Consider the following 12393-nt stretch of genomic DNA (forward strand, 5'->3'; position numbering starts at 1 on the left):
AAGGTCTACTGTTGTCATTCCATACTCGTTGTCTACTGTTACCCCGCCTCCGGTCACCTTGACCCATTGGCACTTGAACAATGGGATCTTCAAAGTAGGTGCATATTCTAGTTCCCATATTTCATCTATACGTCCATAATATGTCTGCTTATTCCCATTCGGGTCTGTGGCATCTATGCGGACACCACTGTTTTGGTTGGTACTCCTTTTATCTTGGGCTACTGTGTAGAATATGTTCCCATTTATCTCATACCCTTTGTATGTGATGATATGCCATGATGGTTGCATAGCCAATAAATACAGTTGCTCATGGATGCTCTCATCACCTTGACATTTTTTTCGCAACCAACCGCCGAAAGTTTCCATGTGCTTACGCGTAATCCAAGCTTCAGTCTTCCCTGGAAACTTGGATCGTAAGAGATCCTTGTGTGTCTTAATATACGGATCTACCAAAGAGGAGTTCTGTAGAACTATGTAGTGCGCTTTATTGAAATAATCATCATTCGTACCAATATATGTTTTCCTCCCTAGTGTCCCCTTTCCGCTTAGTCTCCCCTCATGTCTCGATTCAGGAACACCAATCGAGTCAAGGTCGGGAATAAAGTCAACACAGAACTCAATGACCTCTTCTGTTCCATAGCCCTTGGCGATGCTTCCTTCTGGGCGAGCACGGTTGTGAACATAATTCTTCAGGACTCCCATGAATCTCTCTAAGGGGAACATGTTGTATAAGAACACAGGACCAAGAGTGAAAATCTCCTTGACTAGGTGAATTAGGAGGTGTGTCATAATATCAAAGAAAGAAGGAGGGAACACCAACTCAAAGCTGACGAGACATTGAACCACATCATTCTGTAGTTTAGCTAGATCAGTTAGATCAATTGCCTTCTGAGAAATTGCATTGAGGAATGCACATAGCTTCAAAGTGGCTAGACGTACATTTGGAGGTAGAATTCCTCTTAATGCAACTGGAAGTAATTGCGTCATGAGAACGTGACAGTCATGGGACTTTAAGTTACAGAATTTCTTCTCTGGCACATTTATAATACCCTTTATATTCGAGGAGAATCCAGATGGTACCTTGATGTTGTTTAAGCATTCAAACATGATTTCCTTCTCCTCTTTGCTTAGAGTGTAGCTAGCAGGACGTAAGTAATGGTGTCCATCATCTGTCTTCTCTGGATGCAGGTTGTCTCTTTCTCTCAAACAACGCAGGTCCCGTCGTGCTTCAAATGTGTCCTTAGGCTTTCCATAAACACCCATGAAGCCTAGTAGGTTCACACAAAGATTCTTCGTCAGGTGCATCACGTCGATCGAGCTACGGACCTCTAGGACTTGCCAATAGGGTAGGTCCCAAAATATGGACTTCTTCCACATGGGTGCGTGATCGTTAGCGTCGTTCGGAACAGGTTGGCTTCCATGTCCTTTTCCAAAGACAACTTTCACATCATTGACCATATCGAGTACATCCTCACCGGTTCGGTTGCGAGGCTTGGTCAGGTGGTCTGCCTTCCCTTTAAAATGCTTGCCTTTCTTTCTTACGGGGTGATTTGCAGGAAGAAATCGACGATGGCCAAGGTACACGACCTTTCGACATTTTTTTAAGAATACACCTCTAATATCACCGAAGCAGTGTGTGCATGCATTATATCCCTTGTTTGACTGTCCTGAAAGATTACTTAGAGCAGGCCAATCATTGATTGTTACGAACAACAATGCTCGCAGATCAAAGTGTTCCTATTTGTACTCATCCCACACACGTACACCTTCTTTATTCCACAAAATGAGAAGTTCGTCAATAAGTGGTCTCAGGTACACATCGATGTTATTGCCAGGTTGCTTCGGGCCTTGGATGAGCACAGGCATCATAATGAACTTCCGCTTCATGCATAACCAAGGAGGAATATTGTAGATACTTAGAGTAATAGGCCAAGTGCTATGACTACTGTTCTGCTCTCCAAAAGGATTGATACCATCTGTACTTAAAGCAAACCTTAAGTTTCTTACGTCATTTCCAAACTCCGAGAATTCTCTGTCAATTGCTCTCCACTGGGACCCATCAGCAGGGTGTCTCAACATATTGTCTACCTTACGGTCTTCTTTGTGCCATCACAACAATTTTGCATGTTCTTTGTTTCTGAACAGACGTTTCAAGCGTGGTATTATAGGAGCATACCACATAACCTTGGCAGGGATTTTCTTCCACGGACGTTCGCCCTCAACATCACCAGGGTCATCTCGCCTGATCTTATACCGTGACGCATGGCATACCGGGCATGCATCCAATTTCTCGTACTCTTTGCCACGGTACAGGATGTAGTCATTAGGACATGCATGTATCTTCTCTATTTCTAGCCCCATAGGACAGAAAACTTGTTTTGCTTCATAGGTAGTGGCGGGCAATTCATTGTCCTGCGGAAGCATCTTCTTTTGGATTTTTAGTAACTCTCCAAATCCCTTGTTAGATACACCATTCTTTGCCTTCCATTGCAGCAATTCTAGTGTGGTTCCCAACTTTTTCTGCCCTGCATCATAAGTTGGGTACAACAATTTCTTGTGATCTTCTAGCATCCGCTCGAACTTGATCTTCTCCTTTTCACTTTCCCATTCTCTTTGTGCGTCACGAATGACCTGAGAAAGATCATCAGCTGGCTCATCTTCTATGGCTACCTCTTCTTCAGCTTCTCCCATTGCAGTATCATTGAAGCACGTACCATCGGGAATAATATCATTGTCGTCCCATTGTTCTTCTTCACCTTCTTCCATTACAACACCAGTTTCTCCGTGCTTTGTCCAACAAATATAGTTTGGCATGAAACCCGACTTGAACAAGTGTGAATGAAGAGTCCTTGAGCAAGGATATTCCACCATATTCTTACATATGGCACATGTGCAGCACATGAAACCGTCGCGTTTGTTTGCCTCGGCCGCACGTAACAAAGAATGTACACCGTCAATGAACTCTTGGGAGCGGCGATCAGCATTATACATCCAATGATGGCTCATCTGCATTACATGACATAAATACCATATTAAAACCTAGATCATAATTAATTATTTATACAACATGCGTGCCACCACAAAAGATACAAATTTATGAAAGCATCGCTACAATGTAGACAATCCCAACTACCACTAAAAGAACTAAAGCTAAAATACATTTCAGGAGCACAAGGATTTCGCGACCAATCTCAACTAAAACAGACAGATCCTCCGATTGTGCAACATCTTTGGGCTTCTTCGGCTGGATCACTGCCTCATTAGCCGCCGTATCTGCTTGTTGTGCAAGATATTTTTGCACGAGTTCAACATACTCTTCCTCCCAGTAGAAGCCTGAACATCGTCCACTGCCATCCCACTAAAATTAAAACAAAAAATTAGAACTTTAATCACAACCATCATGAAAATAGGTATAAACTAACCATAATCATTAAATACGATAAAATAACTCACATTGCGATCCGGACACTTGTAGAAGATACGATCCTTGTTGGGACCCTCCTTCTTCACTCGGTACTCTATCACAATCTTCGTCTCATCACGACACTTGCCGCATGGAATGAGAGGGAGGCCCGACCTAAGTCGCTTTGGAAACCCATGAGAGGCCGAGGACCCGGAAGCAGTTGCCATCTACTCTCTATACTCATTTTTTAATACACTATAAATTTCTTCTTTTATAAACAAATAAAATTAAGAAACTATAAAATTATCTAGATCTCTATACTCATTTTTAATACATTATAGCTCAAAAACATGTTTTAATAAATAACCATCCGTACTAGTTGACCTTGCTTACGTGATCATCTCGGCGAGCATTTCTCCACCGGACGGCACCGTACTTGGTCAAGGAAGAGCTCCAATTCTACGAGGAAGGGAACACGGTCTTCCACGACCGTTGACGCTCTCCCTCGTAGAATCAAAGCTCCTCCTTGATATCCGTTACCGCTCGGCAGAGAACATGATCGCCGAGATGAACACGGTCCGCAAGTTCAACTAATACGGATTTTCTATAATTTTCTAACTATTTTCTAAGTTTATATTTATATATACTACGTTTAGGTACGGTGATTGACAGACTACTGCGACGATATCGGGACATATGAATAAATAACCATCCGTACTAGTTGACCTTGCTTACGTGATCATCTCGATGAGCATTTCTCCACCGGACGGCACCGTACTTGGTCAAGGAAGAGCTCCGATTCTACGGGGAAGGGAACACGGTCTTCCACGACCGTTGTCGCTCTTCCTCGTAGAATCAAAGCTCCTCCTTAACATCCGTTACCGCTCGGCAGAGAACATGCTCGCCGAGCTGAACACGGTCCGCAAGTTCAACTAGTACGGATTTGCTATAATTTTCTAACTATTTTCTAAGTTTATATTTATATATACTTTAACCTTCTTTCATGTAAATATGCAAGCTTGAAGTGATTTTGAGCTCAAATTGCTTACAAATGAAAAAAAACCACAATAAAGAACCATAAATATATATAGTGAACAAAATGGCATAAGAAAATGGTGAAAAATGAGAGTATAAGATTGGTAACCTTTACAACTGAAGAATCGACGGAGGAATCGAAGAAATCGACGGAGGAATCGAAGAATGGATGGAGGAACAATGGAGGGAGGGAGGAAGCAAGAACACTAGTGCAGTGAGCTTCAAAATGTGCTGAGCTCGGGCTCGGGGAGGAAGAAGGAGACGGCCGATATATAAAGGGAGAACATTTAGTCCCGGTTGGTGGATTCAACCGGGACTAAAGGTAACTTTCCAACCCCGAGCGCAGCCACGGCCCGGGAGTAGACTTTTACTCCCGGTTGGATCCACCAACCGGGAGTAAAAGTATACCTTTAGTCCTGGTTGGTGGCTCCAACCGGGACTAAAGGTCCCTGCCATCTCTATCTGGCGCAGTAGCCATTGGGCAGGGACCTTTAGTCCCGGTTGGAGCCACCAACCGGGACTAAAGGTATTTCTAGTCCCGGGCGCAAAAAATTCCGGGACTAGAGCCCATTTTGACCGAGGATCAAATGTCTATTCTCTACTAGTGTGCAATATCCAAGTTTAGGTTGGGGCTCGTTTCTATAGGTTTGACCTTGACATCTTCATCATCACTTAATATGCCATGTTTGAGCTCAAACCCATTGCTTAACTGGTGGCAAACACCTGGGGTGTTACATTGGACATACTAGCAAAAATAAATCTTTGCTCGCTTGAGCTACTTTTCAGCTATGAAATCATGCTTTCCTCTCATAACATTTCAATATAAGCATCAATATAAGCCAAATTTCAGCATAAGTGAACATAACAGGTTAATTTGACAACAAAGAAACCTGAAAAATCAGGACCGACCATTTCCCATGTGTCAGGATGCACCACAGGTGCACTTTCGAGACACATCACCTAAGAAAAGAACTACACGAGCGCACATAAGTGTTCCATGGTCCATTGGTCCTGCGCAGCAACCACCAACAGATTGAACGATGAAATGCAGGCATGCAACAAGCAAGCACTACTACTACTAGTAAGTTGAGACGTCAGTTTTCGTTGCCGCTGACGCATCATGCTCACTCACACTAGACAATATCCTCGCAACAAAGAAACACTCTATATATAAATAATCATCACATAGAAAAATAGGGGGATATGTCGATTTATGTCTTCTAGGCAACAGTTTTATCCATTATTATTACAGAAAAAATTGTGCTAACTTGAATAAAAAAAAATTGCGCTAACTAATCTATAATTTCCACGTGGCTGGTCAAAATCAACCCCCCAGCCGTGCCTCTCTGCCTCTCGCGGCACGGCACCCTCGGGCCTCACCTCAGGTCCCACACCCTCACCTCCGCCCGTGGCCCCGGGCGGTACCCTCACCGCCGGGCCCACCCCCCCTGCGGTCCGCCCCCACAATTCCACAAACAGCCGACCGCCCCACGCCTGGCCGCGACCCGCGCCCAGACACACACGAGCGCACGCAGGCAGGCAGAGGAGGGGCCGCGCGAGCTCTGCGCGAAGCGAGGCGCGGTGGTGGGGCGGCGAGGGAAGGAAGCGAGGCGGGGCGGGGTCGGCGGCCGCCTCCGCTGACTCAGTCGGCGGGAGCGGTAGGTGCGCGGCGCGGGGGAGCTGACGGTCCGGGTACCGAACGGTCGGCACCACGGCGGCCGCGGCGGAGGCCAACGGCGGGGGCGGCGGGGACCCCGGGGCCGCGGCGAGGCGGCGCTGGGATCTGCCCGGCGAGGCGGCCGGGAACATGTAATGGCGCTGGCCTCTCTCTCTCTGCTGTTATCCTGTTTCTGTTGTGGGCGTTGGGGGGGTGTTTCGGTGGCTGCGCCTTGCGCTCGTTGGGTTTCTGAGCTGCGCGGTGGATCCGGGTGGTTTGGTGTGTCGATTCGTGGGGGTGGTTCCGGTGATTTGCGCGATTTCTCGGGTGAGTTCTGGGCTGGTGGGCGCGGATTAGGGTTTCGCGCGCGTGTGGGGGGTGAACGCCCGCGGCTCTCGAATGGTTCCTCGTCGTGTGATATGATATAGCTGAAATGTCTGGTTTTCTCTGAACTAGTAGTGCTTGAAATGGCCGGTATTCGTTTGTAGCCTGCGTGGAAGGCATTAACTGGGTAATGAGTTGGCTTCCCTGCAAACAATGGGAATCAGGCATTAGCGTAGATCCTTAAATAAATTGTGGAATAGGGGCGTTGACTGATTATTCATGGTCGTGCCCTCGTGTTCTTGTGAAATGGTTGTCTAATGGGTGTGCTTGTGATTGTGATATAGCTTTTTTTGAATGTTTCTAGTTGTGTTGTTGAACTCAGCCGTGCTTAATTTTATATTTCAAATGTCACATCCTGTAGTTTTTTCAAAATTGTTTTGTAAATAAAGTTTGCTGATTCTAAGCTATGCGCTGTGAAGGATTTATTATTCTGTCTTAGTGGCCATGATGTAAGGGCTCCCGCTAAAAAATCTTGTATTGCTTCCCGCGAGTTTTGTATATACGACAAAATATTCAAATTTTGCTGGTATTTATTGCCAGGTGAAGTTAATAATAAATGCACTCTGCAATCTTGAACATCCAAATAAACATTGTCGCGTTGTGCATTGTTTGAAGAAATTGGAATATAACTCTTGTCGTGAATGTGGCCAAGTTGTAGCTACATTGCGATTCACTTTTAGGAGTTTGCTAGGCTGGCATTTCAGCAAGCTTATATATTGCACCTGAGGAAACTTTCGATTCAAGGACAATGCGTTAAATGTGAAGCTTCCAAGTGACAGATTACCAAAATTATCTATAAATTCTCCAGTTTTATGCTATTGCTCATGGCTCGAACTTAAAAAGCGCATGTGTAATCTTTGTTACATGTGGACTTCAGGAATATCCGATGACACAATTCTCCATTTTTTTGTATGATTGTTCTATATTTGTTGGTTGGATTTTAGCATATTGGATTTTTCTGCTTGGTTGTAAGGGTAGTTGCTTGCATGTCATTGATAATGCATATGCTTATATTAATTAGTTGTTCTTTTAGTTATATAAACAATTGATGGGAGCGCTATGTTATAGTCCTGTTTGACTCTATTATTCTATATGATTTGATATGCAAGGCGCTTCAAGGCTCCATCTGGTTTTGCAGTCACACAAATATTTATATATGTTTTTTTAATAAAAAATGCAGTGCAATGGGGAAAGAAGTTGATATGTCTACTGATGAAGAATCAGATTGTGTAGTTATATGTCCACCTAACGGAAATGCTGATCATGAGGAAGTTGTGAGTGGCAGCCATGATGAAGATTCTTCAGGAAGGCAAGAGAACCCTTATGCTATGAACTCACATATGGACAGCAACGGCCAGGAAGATGTGACTGTAAACCCAGACCTGCCCAAGCTGATTCATCATCAGGAGTCTTCTCTCAGCAATACACCAGCAAAGCCTGCAGTAGCTAGACAGCAAGGGTCTAGCCTTACCTTCCCTGAGCCATGCACTGTTGCACCTGAAAGAAGGTCATCCGGAGCAGGAAATTGTGCTCCAATTCCTCATCCCACCAGCAGCGGGGAAAAACTTTCGGATAAAAGTAGCTCCTCACCGAGAAGCATGGCAAAGAAGGTCTGGTAGTCATCTGTACCCTCCTTTGAATTGTACCCTTTGGGCTTCATCTACTTCTCTTTGTTTCTCAGACAGTCTTCTATTTGCCTTACGCTGCCAAATTCACTTTTGGACATGAAAGTAGGCAACTTTAGTGACAAACTTTGTACTATTTGTGGATTTGCAGAGTCCATCAGTCACACCCAGGAAGCCTCTCCAATCTGACAATACTTCTCACAGTCAAGAAGAGGACTCATATTCTGTCACTTCGTATCCTTTCTTCTTTTCAAATATGGATCACGTTGAATTCTCCGGCGGATCTTAAGTTCTGTCTGTTTAGTGTCTTATTTTTCTTTAATATTTTTATGCAGATATTGTGGACGGAACACTTTTCTATGCCTTTATAACTGACTGTTAGTAAAAAAGATTGCTTCATTTGTATTCCCCAATTTCCTGAGCTGTGTACAGAACTGTAACTTCAGCAAGAGCTGGAAAAACTAAGAAGACAACTGTTGCTGTTGCACCTACATTCGTCTGTGCTAATCGTGCTGAGAAGAGAGGAGAGGTACACGTGTTATTTCGTGGCGCAATATCATGATTGATGTTTGGATTTAAAGAGTCAGTTGAGTAATCAAAACATTGTTGATTCTTCAGTTTTACACAAAATTAGAAGAGAAGCGCAAGGCTTTGGAAGTGGAGAAACTCCAAGCAGAGGCCAGAAAGACGGTAAGTCTGCTATGGTTTATTGGTATTGCCTGAATATTGGTGTCTGTTTTGTTTTCTGGCATCATGAAGTGCATCCTTTTTTTTCAAAATTACTAGTCCTAATGCATTGGAAAATATAATTGCATTCTTATAAGCACTGGAATTAGAATTTTGGAGTAACTTTGTTTAACCTACCTTTTTCCTCCACTTTTTGTGGTATAAATATTTTGAACTTCACTGAGCTCACTTTTTTTACATGAGTCGCGTCGTGTCTTGTCTTGTCTCTGACTTACTGAAATGCTATCTGTTCGAGGTTTTGGAAACGATCAGTATAGCAATTTTTGTTATTTTCATCTTGCTTGGTTATATACGTGAGAGATTAGGGGTAGAGATTAGAGATTAGGGGTAGCGCCAATTGAAGAAAAGCTTGTCCAACACCGGTTGAGATGGTTTGGACATGTGCAACGGAGACCTCCAGATGCACCGGTGCGTAGCGGAATCCTAAGTCAGGATAGTAACGTGAAGAGAGGCAGAGGAAGACCGAAGTTGACTTGGGTAGAGGCAATAAAAGGTGACTTGAGAGGATGGAATATACCCAAAGACTTGGCCTTAGATAGGAGTGCTTGGAAGACAGCTATCCACGTGCCTGAACCTTGATTGCTTCTGATGGGTTTCAACTCTAGCCTACCCCAACTTGTTTGGGACTTAAAGGCTTTGTTGTTGTTGTTGTTGTTGTTGTTCATCTTGCTTGGTTAGTGTGGTAAAAAGCAAGAAACAAGACAATTTCAGATATGTTTGAAGCCTTGAAAATAGTAACTTTATGAGGTTTTGCATGTTGCTTCTTTGTCCAATCAATATAGTTAAATTGGTTAAGCCTTTTCTTGTATAAACACATGCACTAAACTTTAAGCTTGTGAAATTATAGTTGTTTCTTGTGTACATGAGTTGATTTGTCTTTGTAATGAATATTTTGTCCCGCAAAATCTGATATTTTTATTGGGAAAAACTATAGCGCCTGGTAACTTTAGGTACTGGTATTAGAATTGCTGAGGATGCTTTTATCTGAAGCCTGCTTACTCTTAGTATATTGTTACTGCACATAGACCTCACTTGATTGCCTTAACTATGCTTCTGCCGTGTCACTCGTACATGCATATTTGATGCCTCCTGTAAACATCATTACACTTGCACGTTTTTATCAATAGTCTAACTTATGAAAATCTTTGTTATCTGGCCACCAAGACGACGAAACTCCTTACCAAGCCTGCTTTATGATCCTCTTTTTGATTAAATCTTTTTGGGTTAACTAAATTTGCCATTATTTCTCTTTCTTGTCCTTTTCTTTTTTTCTAGGAAGAGGAAGAAGAAGCTCTAAGACAACTGAGGAAGAACTTGGTCGTCCGAGCAAAACCCATGCCAAGCTTCTACCAAGAGGGACCCCCACCAAAGGTTGAACTTAAGAAGGTAATGTGTTTTGTGTTGTCTGCTATGTTATTTTAATCAATTAACTTTTTTTTTGCATTGTTCAATTGGTATTTACATTCTGAAGGAAATCTCTAGGTTTTCAATTAGTTCCATAAGTTATTCTGCTGCATCAATTCCTTAGATTTTCTTCATAATTTCATATTCATTTCTCGGGTGGTGTTCCATCGTCTTTATAGCTCCAGTTTTGTGTTTTTACTTTGTATATTGCTTTTCTTTGGGTGCCAAGACACTAAAGTCAAGGTTAGGGGGATCCTTATCCAATTTTGTTACTTTGTGTTCCTGATTCTTTATATACCTCACATTAACATATAGTGTCTTGATATTTTTGTGCAAGGAAAATATGCTTGAAACAACATGATTCCTCGGTATCCAAATGCATGACGTTATTGTCCTTGTATCTGGCCATAATTGAAAACTTCAATTTTCTGGACACATAATTGTCTCTTTTCATTTTATTCTCCCAAAACAAATGATTGCCGTTTTCATCATCGACTTGGTCAGCAGAAATGTAAATTTTTTCCCACTGAACAAACTTTGTAATGTTCCTACTCCAATACTCATATAAATCACCAAAATGAGCATAAGTTGTATATACAATCAGTTTAAAAATGTCTTACATTGATTTATACTTGTAACCTATTGATTAAATTAATGGAAAGCTGTATAAGCTTGCCTGCTTTTAGCATGTACTAGTGCAAGCCTTCATTTTTTGCCTTTTCTTTTGCAGGTGCCTCCAACTCGTGCCAAGTCACCAAAACTGACACGGAGAAAGAGCTGCAGTGACACCCCTCATACACCAGAGGGAGGAAATGGCAGTGCAGTATGCTGCCGGCTGCATCGTCACAGCATTGGGAACTCCAAAGATGTTAGCAGTAAGGCACAATGTTCTCCAAAGGGTGCTTCAAAGACTGGATCAGCTACTAAATCCAATGTCACCAAATCCAGGGAAGACCTGAAGGCTTCCATGAAGAAAGTGGGACAGCCAAGCGCCGCAAACTTTGCTGTACAAACCTAACTCATGAGGCAGTCACACCCATGCCATTTTTCATTTTAATTTATACCTCACATCACCAAAAAGATGGCCTCATGCCCCGACAACAGTGTGTTTGTTGCTGGATTATTTTTGCATTGTCCTTGTAAGAACCTGGCTACCAGAGAGACCATTGGCTGTTCCGTCTTGTAAATTTGTTGAAGGTTTTGTATGGGGTAACCGAGTCAGTCCTGTGAGAACCAGCAGGCAGCCGATGAGCTGTTGGAGTGACATATTGTCATTGTGTGGCGGCATTCGCAGATCCTATGTATTGTATCTGAGCTGTAACTTATTGTGGGCATTGGCAAAGTGATTCTGATTGTTGTCGCAAAATTTGGTCAGGTCATGTTTCAATCAGGTACCCTTATATGAATTGGAAACTGGGCTGTGTTTTTTTTCTGTCCGAAACTTGAAACAATAACATGATAAAGGATCAGTACTTGCTGTGACTTTCTGAAAAGTACACAGGTGCTTCACCAGTTCTGTAAAGATGACGGCAGAGTGCTCGAGTGGTGAGCAGCCGGTGAGTTCGAGGCTTCTCGTCTCACGTCTCCCACCGGCGTTTTCCTCCGATTATTTTCAGGATAGTGGATGCCTCACACGGATGGACTACAACTGTCATATCTCTCAGTCGTGTTCTAGTTGACCTAGATATAGGTTGTAGATCTAGGTGTGTGTGCGTGTGGTGTTGTGGTGTGAGTTGGTGTGTGTTTAAATACTACAATTTGTATCGAAGGTTGAGGCAATAAAAAAAAATCGATATTTTCTGGCAACATTATTCAATTCTGTGAATACCAGTTAATCCATCAGAAACCCACCACCATGATATCTGCAGGTGTCGAAGGCAGCTGCAATTCAACCGGTGTAAGCTGTAGAAGAACATTGAACATGGAAATGGAAACACAAGTTTTCAACGCGAGAGAAAAGGAGTGATTTGCGCACTTGATGTAAGGTGGTGACCATCAAGTTTGCACGATTTGGTCGGCAAGATCTGACTTTGTGCAAATTGACTCTGTAAGCTGCCACATTTTTCTCCCGTCTTTCTACTGATGTGAGCTATTCGAGGAAGCCATGCGAATGGCTTACCATGCATGCACGCTACCGA

At 43.0% G+C, this 12393-nt stretch overlaps 1 protein-coding gene across 1 annotated transcript; it reads left to right on the top strand.

Annotated features, from left to right (window-relative positions):
• Nucleotides 1-5935: 5935 nt before the first annotated feature.
• Nucleotides 5936-11621, top strand: LOC136532592 (protein WVD2-like 1). The gene is made up of 7 exons (XM_066525181.1): nucleotides 5936-6247; nucleotides 7660-8089; nucleotides 8256-8338; nucleotides 8537-8633; nucleotides 8723-8794; nucleotides 10127-10237; nucleotides 10986-11621. Exons 2-7 carry the CDS (start codon nucleotides 7664-7666, stop codon nucleotides 11271-11273), a joined length of 1077 nt encoding a protein of 358 aa, XP_066381278.1. The 5' UTR covers nucleotides 5936-6247; nucleotides 7660-7663; the 3' UTR covers nucleotides 11274-11621.
• The last annotated feature ends 772 nt before the right edge of the window (nucleotides 11622-12393 follow it).

The sequence above is a fragment of the Miscanthus floridulus genome, unplaced genomic scaffold (genome assembly GCF_019320115.1).
Source record: "Miscanthus floridulus cultivar M001 unplaced genomic scaffold, ASM1932011v1 fs_663_5_6, whole genome shotgun sequence".
Lineage (NCBI taxonomy): Eukaryota > Viridiplantae > Streptophyta > Magnoliopsida > Poales > Poaceae > Miscanthus > Miscanthus floridulus.